Raw genomic sequence first — 18,773 nt, 5'->3', positions numbered from 1 at the left:
GCGACAAAATGGTTTTGTAATTTTAATATTTAGAAATGATAATTTAATAAAAATTCCTACTACAATTTTAAAGAGTATGTATATACTCAACTACTAAAAAAGTTAAGAGGCTTAAATCGGTCCCGTTTGCCCATAATATGTGAATCTCTTTTTAAAAAGAGGTATGTTTGATATATTTTTCTCTGTTATAAAAATTACCTAATCATGTTTCTACAACTAACAAAATAAGGTTTATATCATGAACTTTCAGGTAACCAAGTTGTATTTTGATCCGTTTTGTATTTACTGAGAAAAATTGACATCCTTGGCGCCAAAAATTCCAATTCGTCCTCTTAAATGATTATTATTTCGACATACCGTATAAACAGGTGGGTGTGTACGAGTTTCGGGCGCGGAGAGATCGTACGGTGGTTCAGCTGACACGTATCTGCCGAGCACCGCGCGAGCGTTGTCCGACGCACCGCGAACTAGCACTGAGCCGCACCATACGTTGCTGTGGGAGAAATGATAAGAAATTAGTAAATATTTATTTAGTCAAGAAATAAATTCTAACATTATGGGGAGATGCTGGAGGTTGGTTCGGTGGAAATAGGTATATGTTACTTTAAGTATTATATATGTATATGTGGGAGTACGTGTTAGTTTAATTTATATCTACGGGCCATAGTTTCCTATGAGCGATGGGTTTAAGTACATAATAAATAAACTGTTATGAGTAGGTAACATGAGTAGAGCGCTAGGTAAAGTAATGGATTATCTCCGTAGCAACGCTAGATAATCTAGTGATGCTTATAAATATAGATATAATTTACTCATAAATAGCACTGTCTCTTTTTATTTTAGGTATTTATTATAACAAAGTTCGGATGTACAACACATAGCAACAGTTTGTAAGCCTAATGATTACGCATTTCAGCCTAAACCCATGATAATGAAGACAAGTGATCTATCAGCTGTGTAAAATACATACCCATACAAGTATCCCCGCGAGTGCAGGTGCGCGAGCGCAGCGCTGACGTCACACATGAGCCGCAGCGGGACGCCGCCCTCGTTCAGGATGGCCATCTTGGGACGGTTCACTATCAAGTACTGTTGGAGATCCTGTAAAGAGAATGAAAAGATTTAAGAATTAAATTCATATTTAGGCATTAGGTTTCAAAAATGTAACCTTTCTCAAATTTTAACTTGTTATCCCAAATAAAAACACATAAGTACCCCCGTCCTTTTGCTCTCCTCCTCTCCTCCATTGCTAAAATACTCTGAACATTGTACATAAAACATTATTTCCAAACCAACGAAAGTCCAACAACGAGGTCGCCAATAAAGAAGTCTAAAGGGGACTCCAACTCACCATAGAACAAAGCTCAAAGATCAATATCCAGGGATTCTCCTGCAGACACTTAGTGACGAACGCGAGCACATTCTCATGTCTCACGTCGCGGTACATGCGAGCTTCGTTCAGGAACCTCGCCTTGTCTTCTAGGCTCGCGTTCTGATTGAGGATCTTGACTGCTACTGTGCTTGAGCCGCTGTCCTCTAAAACTACTTACTCTACGAAGAAGAAGAACACTAGAGAGGTTTCACTCACCATAGAACAAAGCTCAAAGATCAATATCCAGGGATCCTCCTGCAGACACTTAGTGACGAACGCGAGCACATTCTCATGTCTCACGTCGCGGTACATGCGAGCTTCGTTCAGGAACCTCGCCTTGTCTTCTAGGCTCGCGTTCTGATTGAGGATCTTGACTGCTACTGTGCTTGTTGAGCCACTGTCCTCTAAAAACTACTTACTCTACGAAGAAGAACACTACAGAGTTTTCACTCACCATAGAACAAAGCTCAAAGATCAATATCCAGGGATCCTCCTGCAGACACTTAGTGACGAACGCGAGCACATTCTCATGTCTCACGTCGCGGTACATGCGAGCTTCGTTGAGGAACCGCGCCTTGTCTTCTAGGCTCGCGTTCTGATTGAGGATCTTGACTACTACTGTGCTTGCGCCCCTATCCTCTAAAAACTACTTACTCTACGAAGAAGAAGAAAACTGCAGAGGTTCCAACTCACCATAGAACAAAGCTCAAAGATCAATATCCAGGGATCCTCCTGCAGACACTTAGTGACGAACGCGAGCACATTCTCATGTCTCACGTCGCGGTACATGCGAGCTTCGTTCAGGAATCGTGCCTTGTCTTCCAGGCTCGCGTTCTGATTGAGAATCTTGACAGCTACTGTGCTTGTTGAGCCGCTGTCTTCTATTTCGCCTTCTACTACCTGTGGAGGTTTAATGTTGCTGTGAGATTAGGGTTTAGTTTGTAAATGTTGTAAAGCTCTGTTATACTAAGACTGGAATATTAAAACGCCATTCAATTCTTAGGACTGCTGAAATATCATAATTTCACACGTTCCTTTTCTACGGCAGAAACACGTTTACTTGAGTAGAACCTGTTCAGTAATATTTGAGTACTTCGAGGTAAGTCTTTTTGAATGTGCTTTATTAGGTAAATAGAATGTGCTTTCCTACTAAGTTCGTGTTTCAAAATGCAATCTCACAGTAATCAATATTTATTGATAAAAGATCTACCAAAAATTTAATTTTGTCTACGAACATTAACTTTTGTCTCAGTAAAGTTGATGTCTGTGATTCGATATACAAGTCCATGCCATATTCAGTACCATGTTAGTGATCGACGTTTGATGTAATCATTACCGTGTAGCAGTGGCGAGGCGTCCTTATAAGCCGATTCCCATCGGCTTCCCTTTCGAATTTCAAGAAAGAAGCATAGGTATAAGTTATAATATAGTTATAGGTATAATTAATATAATCATTTAAACCACACAATTTAAATATGTAGGTATAACAAAACGCCTACCACCGTAAAAAAATTGTCTATAAATTACTTGAAACATTTTGCTCCTACTAAACAAGCCGCGGCTTCCTCCTCCATACAAAACTACGCTTGCGTGACGTCATCCACGCCGCGCCGCGCGATGTTCGCAAAATAAGGGCAAGCGGTAAGCCGGCTCACGGAGCGGGTTCCACCAATCAAAACTCGCGAGTGAACGAGAAAGAACGCGTCAAGAGTAGAGTAGCTATATCTGTCTACGCGCGAGTGACAGAGCGCTTAGAGCTCTCAAATAGGTAAACAAACAAATCAGACATAATTCACTCTCATTGTTCTTATTTTGTTTTAGATAATACCATTAACAATTTGTTCTTTGTATTACTTAATTGAATTTATTAGTGTTTGTATCATTTAGAAATAACATAGTTCGTGTGTGTACAATATTTTATGTTAGTTTAAGTGTTTTAGTTACATTATGTCAACATAGATGGCGTTGTGCATTTTTATGCAAATCCTGAATCGCGGTGTTAAGATTCTCCGCGATTTAATGACCCAACTTGGGAATTTATAATTTTTCTGTTCATCAAGTATATAATTTTGGTTCAGTAGTTGGCAGTATCATACTCCCTACTAATCACCGCAATCGCACTGTGACCTGGTACTCAGTATAAGTACAGTGTGTGTAGTGAAAATAGAGAGCCTACGTTGAAATGAGTTATTTTGATACGTAGACAGTTTGCATCAGGTTTTTTTTTAGTGTACCTATTTTAAAAACTTAACTAGGACAGCATTTACCGCATTAGACGTTTTCCGACAGATTATTTACTTTAGGAAGGAACTTATTTTTTATAAAGATAATAAAGTTTTATACCTAGATATTAATAATCTGCCGAATTCCTCGAGAAAACATGTTCAAACTATCAGTCTGTCAGTCAGTGCTAAAAGGTGGACTGAGAAATTACCTCCATTACCTCTCCCCCCCATCCCTGAGTACTCCCCCCCCCCAGTTTTTTTTGCTGCGGCTTCCCTATTTCATTAAACCACCCTTCGCCACTGCCGTGTAGGTAAATAAAATGCAATCGAAGTGCCATCAACCATGACATCGGAAAACGTGATTATAATGGCATAAATAAAATATTCCATTAATCGACTACCTAAGTGTTTACAACATTATTAGTTTCCATAATGTACATACAATAAATTGTAGGAAAAACCAATAAAAATAATTGATGAAGTTTATCACATTTCGGCTGAGTCATCTCATAAACTTATGTTTTTTTATTGTTCTGTTGACACCTATGCTGTTTGCTATATATATGTTATGGACCATGTGATTAATTCGGGCATTATAAATAATGCCCGAGCATTATGAATAATGTCTAGCTTTATCGGGCCAAGTGATTAATAACTATCTTAACTACATTATTTATCACATTGCACGGGCATTATCATATTGCTACATGATAGTTGGGCAATTTGATAATAAAGCTATATTTTATGCGGTGCGAGGGTGGCAGTTGTTCTAATAAATAAATCCTGTTACTTGCTACATATTTTATGATTATTGTTTTAAATTATATGTTCTATTTTAATGGGAAATTATAAGTCTAGCCACAAAATTATTAATTGGACAATTGTCATCTAATTTACTAACTCGGCCTAATTTTTCTTGGCTCGTTTTTTTATGGTAGAATTTAATTTGGATTCAAAACATTGTATTAAAAACTGAACTTAGTGACGAAAACGAATCGCTGCAAAACCGACTCCACGTAGTCTTGTCTGCCCTACCCCTAGAGTGCAATTCAAAACCGCGTAGGCGCGGAGGGGTGAGGCGGTCCCATGCGAGCTTATCGTCGCAGATAGTTTTCACGCTCAACTATCTGCGACGATAAGCTCGCATGGGACCGCCGGAGCCCCGCAGCGCCGGAGCCGTGACGGAAGCCATGCTTGCTGCATGTTGCATGCTTACTTCTATGCTCTGTCAATTGATATGGGATGTGTTATATTTAGTTTATTTTAAGTTAAATGTCATTAACAATAAAAAAAATGAAATTAAATATGTTTGTATTACTTTGCCCAAAAGGTCACGGGCAATATGTATAGTGCCCGGTCAATTTGATTGTTTGAATAATTATTATCAAACTGCACTCTCATATTGGGCATTATTCATAATGACCGGGCATTATGTATACTGCCCAATTTATCACTTGGTCCATAACATATACATACATGTAGATACAAACGCTAGTAATCAAACTATCCCAATCTGTTCAATATTGAACCTTATACTTTGGAGATAAAGTTAAAAATCTATTAAAGATATTAAACAGATTATAGTAGCTTGATCTGCTGGCATCTGTAACATAAAATCTGATGAATAGAAGTACTGACCCTTCCAAACCATCCTCTGCCGATTTCTCGCAGATACTGCAATCGATTGCGCGGGAAATCATCGTCGCCTGTAACCAAATACGGATAATTACATACATTTAAAATCAATTTGCAGTATGTCTCTTTGTATGTAGTATACTAAAAACATACTGGTTTAAAATAGGTGCGGTTGCATTGAGAAACGCATAGATTTGGAACTAAATCGTATCTAATCGGGTGCATTATTTCAATGCAAATAATACACCGTATATACCGAGAAAACCAATAACAATAGAAAAGCCTTCGGTGACATGGTTCTCAGGAAACCAGTTCCTTTATCAATACTTGCTAAATAGCACTCAGGATATCAAAATACAAACGCGCGTGCCTGTTCCCAAGCCACTTTGTACGTATGTTTCTACTATACTTAGCTAAGCAATGATCGGTCATGGGAACTCTGTAATGGTCGAACGATAACAATGGTGCATGCTATATGCTCCTAAAGGTCTTAGGTTCTTATAACACTGCTATCTAAAACTGATCTAAATCACAAGGTCTTAAGATCGAGATTTGGTTGAAGTGTAATCGATGTTTTAAGTAGGCTTAGCCACTGATCTAGACACACGGCAGTGTGTCCGCCAAGTTCGAGCAAAAAAAGCGACACACCGGCCGTGGGTTATATTACACGAACCATTTCGGGCCGAATTCGACCCCCCTATAACTCAAAATCTATTTTATTTACGCATACCAAAGGACCATGGGCAAAAATGTATGAAGCCTGGGCTCACCCACCAACAGAGATGAGACCACTTTGAATATACTTGTAAAGCACTATATATAAAGATTTAAACTCATTTTTGCGAAGAATCCATGGGGTTATTTTGCTATAAATATTTTTCTCCGACCATAAATAAACTAATATTCTGCAAAAAGTAATGCTGTTATGCCATTGTAGGTTTTGTTATTGAACACCTTTAACTAGTTTTAATTCCAGGTTTAATGTATACATAAAAAATAAAACAACTGCTAACAGTAAAAATTATTTTTGTTAACATTTCAATCAATACCAATAATAATGTCGTCTAAATATCCTGCCGGTGGATTAAATTGTGTGTGCCTTAGTTTCGTTATATAGATACCGAGGACAGTCCGTGGACGATTTCTTCTTTGTGCTAGAGATGGTGTCTCCTGATGTCTCCTATGGATGTTCCTGAGTTTATACGCCACCGACTTCTATGCCGATGCACCTAAGAATAATTTTTTTTGCTTTTCAGTGTTTTTGGGAGTCGGTTTTATTTTTTTGTAAAAAGTTTTTTATTTTTGGCTTTTCAGTGACAAGCATAGTTGTCACTATCCGCATTTGTGGAAAGTTCTCATCAATACGAATACTATAAGCCCAAACACGAGGTAGTTTACATATTCAGTTGTCGAGTTCCCTCGACCTTCTCCGGTCTCCATCATCAGGTCAACTCCAAACCTTCACTGTTGCATAGTGTTATCAAACGTACACCTCATTGTCAAGTTTTTAACCTATGCACGCCTACAATTTTCGAAAGTTGCCCTCGATTTCTCAGGGTTTCCATCATCAGACCCTGACCTGGTGATGAAGGTGGTCCCATAATCCTAGCATAATCAAATCCTGCGAATTAGGTTTTATGTCATGAACAACCAAGCGCACTACGAATCCTAACAATTCTTTTTCTACAAAACCTGTTAAGGTGCATATCTTTTTTTTGCCATGGAATTGAAGGTAGTGCCCATAGTAAAAATTTTAGTACAAACAAAAACCTTCACAACGGCATATGCTATAACTCTGTTGGACAATGAGCCCAATTTGACTCATGGTCCTTTCTAGTATCTGTTGAGACCCCCTCACTCATCTAAAATACAAAATTTCATTAATATACCTATTGTAGGTCTTGAGATATTGACGTCAGAAAATCGTTATTTTTTCTATACACTCACTGACTGACTGACTGACTGACTGACTCACTCATCAAAAACCTAGACCACTTCCAATGATCGTATTGACTTGAAATTTGGCATGGAGGTAGGTCTTTATGTCAAGGTAAAGGGAAAAATCTGAAAATGGCCAAGTGTGAGTCGGTTTCAAAAAAATGAAGGTGTTTTATACCCGGTGTAAATTTATACCCCTAAGGAACTAAAACGAAATAAATCTATCTATTTATATAATATATCTTCGAATGGTCGTACCGATCTGAAATTCGTTACAAAGGTTTGTATTAAGTCAAAGTAAAGTAAAAATCTGATCTGAAAACGACCAAATGTGCGTCAGTTTCGAAAATAACGAATGTGTAACTTTGATCCACGAACATAATATATGATAACATGTCATGTCAGTCAGTTGGTAAATCTAGTCCATTTAGTTAATCTAGTTCATTTCTTTGTAAGAAGCATAAATCTGAAAGATAGTATAAATGAGACATTTCCTTAACTAACTTAATCATAAGAAAAAATAAAATAATCAACCTTACAAAAATAAATGAAATCCCACCCAAAACAATAATGTGAAAGACTGCCAAGTTCGATAATATGGGAATGCTTCGCCTATAAAAGAAGTGAGATCTGAATAAGTACCAAGTTCCATAGTTACATATACCTCAGTTCAAAATAGTTACTTTTTAATGATGTTACTTGGCAAGTTTTAATAGAAAATTAAATACTTGATTCATTGCGTTTAGTAGGTTTATAACAAGGTGTGTGAAAACTTGCCAAGTAGCATCATTAAAAAGTAACTATTTTGAACTGAGGTATATGTAACTATGGAACTTGGTACTTATTCAGATCTCACTTCTTTTATAGGCGAAGCATTCCCATATTATCGAACTTGGCAGTCTTTCACATTATTGTTTTGGGTGGGATTTACGGATTACGGGACATGGCCCCAAATATTTAAGGCTTTTAAATTGCCAATTCATTTCCTTTGAAGCGAGGATGGATGTCAATTGTTGACGCTTCGTAGACAATTCAATGTCATTTAATTACCTTATTTCTTTGAAACATAAAATCTAATAGGATAAGCCACGTTCTGTGTCTTTTAAGAGGTCTTATTGGCAACTTTGGTGGCATTTTATTACAATGATTTATGGCTCAAGTTACCTTAAGCTAGATACCTCCAGCATTTGAAATAGTAGAAATAAAGCCGGACTAAACTAAACGTGGTCTTCTAGAAAACAAAAGACAATTAATAAGAAAAATGTCCGTTTAATAAAAAAGAATTTATGGAGACCGCGTGATCCGACTGATGAAGGCAGGGCATTTCAAAGAATGGCGATCACACTCAATTCATGTTTACTTACCGAACCAATCTGCGCAGTGCTCCAAGGGATCCGCAACGCGTATCCCTGTAGGCAGGGGCTCAAACTCCACAACAGACTCGCGGCTGACTCTGTTCCTCTCTTCGTTCTCGCTCACGATGTAAGCCGCAGCATTGTTGTTGGCAATGTTCTGCATTTCCCGCAGAGATATCGGCCCATTGTTGTTGTCTTCGCTGATGTTGTTGTTGACTGGTTCCGCGAAGCCCGAGTCGGGAGGATGGGCACGGCGCCCATCGTGCAGGTGTGTCGCGCTAGCCGTGAACAACTGTAGAAGTTTTGGTACATGTTAGTTTCTGAAGGTTGTAAAGTAAATAGGTGATTGTAAAATAATATTGATGAGAAGGTATTCTAAGTCGGAAGTTAGCGATCTGTTAATGGGATTGATAATAACATGTCATGCAAAAACAACAGAATTGTATGGGTTCACATAAGACGTCACATGTCATGAGGGAATATGGTAACAAATACAAAATATGCAACACAATGTTATTTCGTTGGAAGCCTTTTGCTAATCAAAAGCTTTCCAATCCCCAAACACACGAGGGGTATCCTCTAATTAAAACCGCCACCAGATTCAATACTCACACACACAAAGCGAAAACTAAATGCAATAATGGGACATACACAACTACGTCATCTACTAAGTACCTGATTGTCCGCTCCTTCGTTCGGCTGGCGACAAGAGAAAACAATGCATCAGACATTTGATCTTGTTCATATAGAGGTATAATATTTTGTATTGTTCTTACAAGGACCTGTGAGGTAACGTGTATTACCGAGAAGGGACGACGTCGGACAGTCGTGGACTAGATTTATACACAAGCTTCAGCTTTAATCTACTTTATAGCTTGGAAATGCGTTGCATGCATTAGGCAGATTCCGAGCGTGACTGTACTGGCATACTTCTGTCACATGTAATTGGCTAATGCGATCTAGCTGCAGCCGTCGCCCCTCGGATTAGCTCATCCAAGAGAATTACTAGAACTCGTGTCTGATCGGCAATTCTATTGGTCAGGGTCAAAAGCTACAAGATTACTAAAGTATTATAGATTAGTACTAGTTTTTTAACAATATTCTATAAGTATCCAACTAAGAGACAGTGTGCGTGTATGTGGTCGCAATAATAAATGTAGAAAAGTCGAGCAGTACCAGGTAATCCTCGCTTTTACATACAAACATAATTGGTCAATTACTGTCTGTGAATACGAGAGTTGCAGGAAAACTGCGCTCGCTAGCTTTCACAAAGGATACTTACAACTGGCGTATAATAATGTGTACTACTTCAGATAACTAGGTCATTAGTAGTATTGTGCATGTTAGCTTCGTAACTATATGTAATTACATATAGACATACATTGACGTCTTCATAAATATTGTTGGCTTAAATATAAAAATCTAGCTGTGCAGTCATTTAGAACTAAGCTACATCTAAATAATCTTTTCAGCCCTGATAACATGATGTCATACTGTTATGGCTATGCAAATCAATTCTGTCTGACCACACCTCCTTCCAGAAACTAGGTTACGTTAGAATTTTAGCTTCAACACAACCGCTCGTAAAACGATCTTCACATAAGTAGTAAATTACAGAAGCAGAATATATAAAAAAATATGTATATGCTAAAAGCGAAAACCTCTAACAATAATTGTATGACCTTGATTGGCGCTCTATTCACGTACAGCCGTGCCCATTGACTGTGGGATCGGTTGACACAAAGAGGTATTCAGCCAATGCAGCCAATCCGAAGGCTTTTTGACAATAACTAGCTTATACGAGGCCAAATTTTGGATGTTTGGTGGAAACGTCCGATAGTATTCATGGAAGAGAAAGGAACTAAAGGTACAGAATACACAAGCCATTGAATATGAACAGACAAGGATATTACCGCAGGTGGTACTGAAGAGCGTGATTTAGTAACTTCCTGTGAATGTCGTGACAAACAGGTTAACAGCAGGTGTTCGGGGACAAAACGACCACTGAGTTTAAAGGATTGTGAAGAAAATACTTCGAGAGATGTTGTCAACGACCAAGTTGAAGGCAATCTCGCAAAACGAATTTTGAATGAAACAAAAAGTCCCCAGCGCGTAGTAACACTACGATAGGTAGAACTAGGACAAAGGTATCATAGCATAAAGATTTGTCATTACAAATCACTGAAGCCGGAAGACGTTCATTGTAGAGCACGGGCCTCCCTCACCATTTGATAGGATTGATTCAGAGCCGCTTGCATGCATCTGCCCTCTGCATTTTTATAGGTCGACGATTCGATCTATTTAGCAATTTGGGTCAACTTTTCTACACTGAATTGGTAGGCGCGGATTAATAGACTAAATTCATAAGAGGATTGGCTGTTAATGTAATGGCCAGTAATTTAGATTAAGCCCAAAAAGGCTGTTGAAGGCTAGAGAGGCACTTAATTCGCTAGAGATGTTTTTTTAAACATGTAACAACATAATTGAATAAAGAGTGTTGTATGTAGCGTGTATAGAGTACAATCGGTGACAAAATAGTTTGTCCATTACTCGGTACACCTGAATACTTGGAAGGCAAGGTTTCATTATAGCAATCGTGCTGCATCTCTCGAGGTGTCACACGCAAACGTCGTGTGAACTGGCACAAATGCTTAAATGTTGTCTTACTTGTAATCTTATCGACTACCACTTTTTACGCCATAATAATATTTCTCGTTAACGGATTATGGGGTAGGGATTACCTTAAATAATTATGTTATTAGGTACAATCAGTTACAAAGTCGCTGCCATAACCAATCAAACCATATTTTTTTGCACAAGAGCGTTGAAAAATATTACTTATTACTTCGTTTAGATCTTTAGCAAGTTCTGTATCTAACTTTAGGAGCCTGTTTAAAGTACCCTTTGAACACCTAATTAGCTTTACAAGCCAAACCTAAATTCTCTTTGTACACCTTGAAAATCCCTTGCACTTGAACCATCTCAAAAGATCATCATTATCATCATCATCAGCCTATCGCAGTCCACTGCTGGACATAGGCCTCTCCAAGTACACGCCACTGAGATCTATTTTCGGCTTCTCGCATCCAGCTCCTGCCAGCCGCCTTGCGCAAGTCATCACTCCACCGTGCCTGAGGACGTCCTACACTACGTTTGCCGAGGCGTGGTCTCCACTCTAGAACTCGTTTACCCCAACGGTTATCGGTTCTTCGGCTAATATGGCCAGCCCTCTGCCACTTCAGCTTGCTGATTCGGTAGGCTATGTCGATGACCTTGGTTCTCTGACGGATTACCTCATTTCTGATGCGATCCCTCAGAGAAACGCCGAGCATAGCTCTTTCCATAGCCCGCTGAGCGACTTTAAACTTGTGGACCAGCCGTACCGTCAGTGTCCACGTTTCGGCTCCGGTTTCGGCTCAAAAGATCACTAAATCTAAAAACCCCTCTTGGAGGAAAGCTGTCAGCTCTCACTAAATAATCTCAAGCCCATAGCGACACCTGCGGTTAATTGCAATCAATGACGTAACATTAAAAGTTACGCGGGCCGCGGTTAACAAGATAATTGTTCGTGCATGTGTGTCTGTGTGTGTGACTGAACGTATTCAACATAGGATCGTATTACGATTCATGTTATGCAGTTCATCGCGGGTTACGGCAGATTTGCAACGAGCGTTTATTTTTAGTTCACACTGTATGTACACCGACTTATTTCCGGACATTGTTGTCATATTATTGTGAATGGTTTATTTATAGCCTCGCCATAAGTTTAAGCTAATGGTGGTTAGTAGCTTTAGGAGCGTAAGTATGAATGAAATTGCGGCTTTATAATGAAGAGAAGTATTCGTGCTTGAATCTTACTCAATTGTATTTAAATCTTCAAAAATCGTTATTGTGATATCACCCAAAAAAGCACGTAACATTCAAGGAAACACAATTGCGCAATAACAGAACATAATATGCACGTAAAAAGCGTTGTCTGTTTCCGCGGCAACAATAGGCGACAATTCGTATGAACACGAGTCCCACACAATGAAGTTATAAACTTTATAGAGTCCACAACTCCACACATTGTTTGATCCGAGCCTTGTTAGGGAAAGTGAATGATAACGGTGTTCAAATGTAGGACGTCTACTGACTGTGACAACTTGACTTTGGATGGCCGGATCTATCCGTTGCTTCCTCGTTTTGTCGAAAAAAAAGAACTTCTGGTCATTGATTTTGATTTTTTTTTTGTTTTGTTGCCTTCGTAAAATTGGCGTTTATCCGGCGGTCTGGGGTCATCTTTGGTTAAATGAAGAAATATTTCATTCAATTATCAGATTTGAAAAAGTCTGTCGCGTATTGAGCAATGCCACTTGAGTTATCTCTCATATGAATTCCGCAATCAGTGTTACTAATCATATCGAGTTTCATTTGCCTCTCACGACAGCCGAGTATTTGTGGAAATAACTGTTGATCTATTTAATATCTTGCTATTAGCAGATGTACTGCGTGCAAGTAGCATGAACGCACCAACCGCGCCTTTTTTCATAGTAATTTTAATGAAAAAGCTTTTAATAGAATGATAAGTTTTTAATCCAATAAACCTGAAATTAGTCCTGCGTAACGCAAAGTGGAAAACTTAATTAATATCCCACCCTCTCTAATTACTCAGGCCGACCACCTAAGCAAATTGGACGTAGTTATGCAGAAACGTTCCAACCCACTGTACGCGTAAATGCTTATATCTCAAATTAAACTTGAATTTGAGATATAAGCATTTACGCGTTTCAGTTGTATTCTTTTTTATGCTAACTAGTAAAGGTACTAGAGGTTTTATTGTTGAATTATATTGAGTTTAGATAACCATATGCTAAATTTTAGGCTGTTCAATCACAATAACTCGATTTCGGGTGACTTGTGGGTTGGAACGTTTCTGCATAACTACGTCCAATTGTGGAAGTTTCAGTAAACAGTACAATGGATAAGCTTTATGCCGTTGGTGGTTATATTTTTAGAAGCCAATATAATCACCAGAAGCAACAAAATCTAGTCATTTTATAATCTGCACTAAATCTAATCGAGAATGGATTAAAGACTACAACCACCGTATCATCTTTCACTTATCAAAAGATGGTCAGTTTCAGAATTATAACGGATAATAATCAATTTATATAAGCAACAAAACAAAAACTCGACAAAGTAGCCATTAACCTAATCACACAATTTATAACTTTTACTCAATTTACATGAGACAATGCAAGGCCTTTAGAAATGTTCAAATAAGGGCTCGGTTTCTTTTAGTGCCAATATGTGTCAATGTCATTTCGTAATCGCTTCCAATGTGCAGTATTTAGTCATTTACAATACCATTTATATGTCCATTCGCGTGTTCATAATACTGCATCAGTCTGATAATTGTGTGAATTGATGACGCGAACTGTTACAACAGTGCTACGAGATACCTTGCAAACATAACATAGGTATAAGCAGTGGGTGTATTGTGCAAAATATTTCTTCACGAGAGCAATTTTACGAAACTAGATTAAACGTAATACCTATTGGAACGTAACCGATGTCGCGTGTCCGAATGTTATAAAATCGCGATGTACGATTTAATGGTGGATTACAATAACGTACAATCTGTGAAGTAGATGAATTATGTTCCGGAACCGAGACATTAACGAGTTTTTTGTCGATTTTGGCGTTCCATAAACCTCTATAATGCTGAATGGTGCCCAAATCGATTTAACAAAATATGCGAATCGATTTTAGTGTAAAGTTAGCAAATCACTAATGACGAAAGTTTGGGCACGTTCGTGGTTGGAAAGAAGATCATAATCCTGACCAAACAACACCGTAGCCCTACGAGGTACGAGAAGAAGCAGAGTTTGTAATATCCAGGAGCAGGAACTTCAATATTTCAACAAGGAAATCGTATACAACAAACTTTAATCCTTCTAAAGAAAACTGACTTATAGTGAAATATTACAAAGATACATCAACAAGGCAGGCGAGATATAGGCAAGATGAGGAAACTGACATATTATTATAAGAATAGTACATAAACAAGGCTCTTCTCGGTAAAATTGCGTAGCAGTACGGACTAATCTTAATGGAATTCTGTATCGGATGGTGGCTGATAAAAATAATTGCTTTATTGATTGCTCCCTGGTTTAGCGTGGTGTCGCCTGGGGCCAAGGACATGAAGCCTTATTAACTTCGAAATGTAGCAAGTCATTTTCGGGTATTTCTTGGTTAATTTTAGGAACGAATGCAGGTTGAACTGAGCGACCTTTTGCTGAATTGCCGAATCTCAATATGAACTGCGTAGAAAACCTTGGCATTGGAAAATTGCATCAAGCTTGGTTTTACGAGCCTGTGTAATAAAACTCAACCATCTATACTATTTACTTTAAGCGTTTTTGTGGCCGACAGTACCCCGTTAAGTATTAATTATCAGGCAGTGTGCGTGTAAGTATCCTTGTTGTTACAATAATTGCTCACTTCCTGAGGCATGCAAGACGCCGCACTACAGAAAAGAAAGGTAATGGTTTGGAGAGAAACGATTTTTTCTTTAAGTCTATTGCCTATTAAGTATATAGCTGGATGAAGTTGTTACGCTCAGAAAGATAACATTTTTAAACACTTTTTCGACCTGTTTATTTTGAAGTCATGTTTCAAATAAATCATACTAATAATCTTGTGGAATCATTAATTTTTCCGTCTCAAACACTTTTTTTATTACAATAACACGAAATGGGCCGGATTAGCCAGCCAGCAGACTTCGCAAAAAATGGCAGGAAAGTGTAATTTAACAAGACCACATGCATTTCTCATTTGATGTACACATTGTGAATTCCAAACAAAAATAGATTTAAAATGAATGACACCGCGTTGGTGCCAAAATAATTGGAATAGCGGTGTGGGCATTGACATTCTTCGAAATAAAATTTCAGAAAAAAGTATTTTAATAAAAAATAAAGATTATAATGTAGCGATCAAATGACTGATATTTTTTTATGAGTGGTTGAATAAATCTATTCTGTCATAAAACTGGGTGAAGTGACTAAGTGACAGAAATACTGTGTGAACATTATCTTTCAACGCTCGACTACGTTTTGTATGGTAAAGTTTTTTGGCGACCATACTTATGACACATCAACGCTAAAAGCTTCATGTTAGCCAAAAGTCTGAAAAGAATAGAAAGTGAAACATAATACGCGTGACAATAAGATGTTCTTGTGACTTCAGTATAATAGAGCTCTCTTCTCAAGGAGAAATTCATATCTAAACAATTTCTAATGAACATCATAACCGCATAAGTGGACAGGGATCAGTTAGTTAAAACAGAAGAAGATTCATTAACCAAGAGTTATCAATAAACGAGCCGTTTCAAGGCGAACACGTGCTCTGTACATTGTAATTAGCGTGCGCGTGAGTCACCGCGGTGATGCGCCAGCGCATATAAAACACGCGTTTATCGCGTTTATCTTGCGCGTGTCGTCGGCACCAAGCAGACGGATAAAGTTGTTTGGACCATTGTGTGTGATAGACACAACTTTAACAATGACTGAGTATAAATAAATAAGAATGTCTTGACGTAAATCAATTGACATTTATAATTCACACTCGAGTAGACTTTAATAGGTGGTTTTAATAGCTATGTCAATAAGTACGAGTGTTGAGACGAATATTTTTATGCGTAGGTCTCCCGATGATCTATTTCCGTCAGCTGAATCACTTGCACTGATAAACCAGTAACGTCATTACATCAGAATGCAAGTGCATTTCATTTTATTTTTAGTATGTAAAGTGACCCTTGTTGGAACTCTGGCGCGTAACTCTCGTCTGGATGGTCTTCGAGACGAACAGAGAATCTTATGTGCTTTCTACAGCAAATAGCAATGAAGAATAAATAGTTACGATAAATAAAACCATCCTAATATAAAACGCTTCCACTAACGAAGAGAAACACCACTTATAAAAAGACAAGTCAGTTCCATTAGCATAAAGCCCCAAAAAATCAAGCCATTCCGGAAACAATGATAACCAAGGAGCGGAGCGGTCGTATTACATTGACACAATTAATTGGCCATTACGTTGCATTATAGCGATGGGCTTTCAAAGGTTCGGCTTTTATGTCGTTACTGCCGCGCATCCGGCTTGCGACCGCAACACGGTAGCTCCTAGCGGCCTGTGGTCGCCTAACAGGAAATTTATGAGAACTTTGATACGCAGAAATTGCTGTCCTAGACATTCTGGGAATGTGAGAGGTATGGCTGATATTAGCTTTGTTCTTATCCATCAGATTAGGTGTAGGAAGGCCAGTTAACCAACTATAAAATCTTCAGTTTCGTGGGAAAGGAAACACGGAACGCGAAATGTTATCCGCGTTCTGAATTTTGAACTAGGACAAACAAAAGGCCAAAAGCCGTAGCCGCATGCACTAATCTTATTACGGAACAGATCTATGTTGGGATGATGACGTGTACTGCAAATGTAGGCAAGGGTAAACGAATTTAACTTGTAAATCGTATGCAGCAGATTTAAAATATTCATCGGAGCAAGATTATAATTCAAAAGGGTTACACAATGGTGCACGCTGCCGTTCGGAGTATATACGGCCCCAGGCTTGCTAAAGAGCTGTTGACATCTTTGCTAAAAGCATACGGCAATTGTACGAGCCTACCGTATGTATGTAGGCTTTGCAAGGGTGTGTGTGCTTCTCCATACTTGAACTGTATAAAATAGCTTCGACTTTTACATAACAACAATCCTTGAAACTTCGCGAATGCTATTCGGCATAAAGTCAAGTTAGGAAAAATGTAGGTGTTAGTTGTCCCATTTAAATACTTGATTTAACAAATGAGTTCACAACCACATTTACACACAAATGCAAAATATTACGACATCACTCGTTCTGGTTTATTTGTTTCCGTTTTTCTTTTAGAAAGAAATCATTTACTTACATTTCATACAAAAAGTTCTGTTTACGGAACATAGAATCGTGAAAAGTAAATTTTGTGAGACCTGCCTCAACTCGGGCCGTTTGGTGCGAACTCGTGTGAGCCTTAATTCGACTTTGATTAACCTGTCAAGGTGTTAGCTTTGAGCATATAATAGCTGAGTCAGTAGTGTGTGAACTCGGTTTCATAATAGACGTCCTTTTAATGAAGGATCTTTATTATTCGCAGTAAAAACTGTGACGTAAAACTTAAACAAACATGTTTATTCGGCAATGTCAGATGTTCTGAGAATAACAATATGGTCATGATTCTCAGGATACAGAAAATTCATCTATTTGTTTGTATTCTTTGTAAACGGGGCTTAAAATTATCTTGTAAATATAAGAACCAGATTCAGAATTACACAAATAATTTGTTTTATCATACACAAGCTCTTCGTATTCTGTATCTTTTCTCGTATATTTTCTGATCATTTTGGTTTCATCAGCTTACAACTACAAACCCTAAATCTACGCATCAGCTAACAGATATTTTAATGGCAAGACAGGTCTCGTTTAGCTTTGCCATAAATACAGTTCGGACAGATCTGGTGAGGAGTTACAATACTGATGCTGGCACGTGACGAACGTTACTCAGGTACCCGCATTACTTCACAAATGATCTAAATCGCATTCTACTCCCATGACAGTACATTGCCGGTTTTATAGCCGCTTCATATTTTAATACGTGAATCAGAGTAGCGATGGGAGAGGTGTGAAGCGATGACAGCGTGGGAGGGGCACGACTGTGGGGTGTGCCCGCCTCGGGCTCTTTGCCAAGTAGAAGCGCCACTGCATCGTCAGATGACTGGCATTATATTGCACCCACTACATCCACTTCCAATCTTAATCTTTAACACATACGGTTCATTTTAAATGTTGATGGATGAAACATATCAAATTGTTGTTCCGCCGTGTCACTCGTGTGAATGTCTCGCGCGTAGTCTAGGGTTTTTGTGTGAAGTATCTCAAAGTCCGCTGTGCAAAGAATTCGCGACGAATTGTTTAAGCGTACTGTGAGAAATGTGCTGTGTATTTTTGGCGCCCCCTTTTGTTTTTTCCTTGAGCTTGATGGCATAAACAGATTTATTTAATAACCACAAGGGACACTTAAGCGCGATGGAATTCTACAGCATTGCACATTCTACTTTCAGTCAAAACATGCTAGGCTAGAGAAAGAATTAAACAATTCCTTTTTTATTATATAAGGTAAACGCTGGTGAAGTCGTCATGCCCCAATAGTCGTCAATTAATCTTAAAAC

General features: G+C 38.3%; 1 protein-coding gene across 1 annotated transcript in view; it reads right to left on the bottom strand.

Moving 5' to 3' along the window:
• Positions 1–18,773, bottom strand: part of LOC110378203 (uncharacterized) — a 49,321-nt gene that overhangs the window by 19,831 nt on the left and 10,717 nt on the right. Inside the window, exons 3-8 of the mRNA XM_064040651.1 lie at positions 9,201–9,224; positions 8,535–8,817; positions 5,236–5,303; positions 2,066–2,272; positions 971–1,101; positions 358–493 (exon numbers count right to left, since the gene is read on the bottom strand). Coding sequence (XP_063896721.1) covers positions 358–493; positions 971–1,101; positions 2,066–2,272; positions 5,236–5,303; positions 8,535–8,817; positions 9,201–9,224 — 849 coding nt within the window. The remainder of the gene's footprint in view (positions 1–357; positions 494–970; positions 1,102–2,065; positions 2,273–5,235; positions 5,304–8,534; positions 8,818–9,200; positions 9,225–18,773) is intronic.

The sequence above is a fragment of the Helicoverpa armigera genome, chromosome 2 (assembly GCF_030705265.1).
Source record: "Helicoverpa armigera isolate CAAS_96S chromosome 2, ASM3070526v1, whole genome shotgun sequence".
Taxonomy (NCBI): Eukaryota; Metazoa; Arthropoda; class Insecta; order Lepidoptera; family Noctuidae; genus Helicoverpa; species Helicoverpa armigera.
This window is presented reverse-complemented; position numbering and strand designations above follow the sequence as displayed.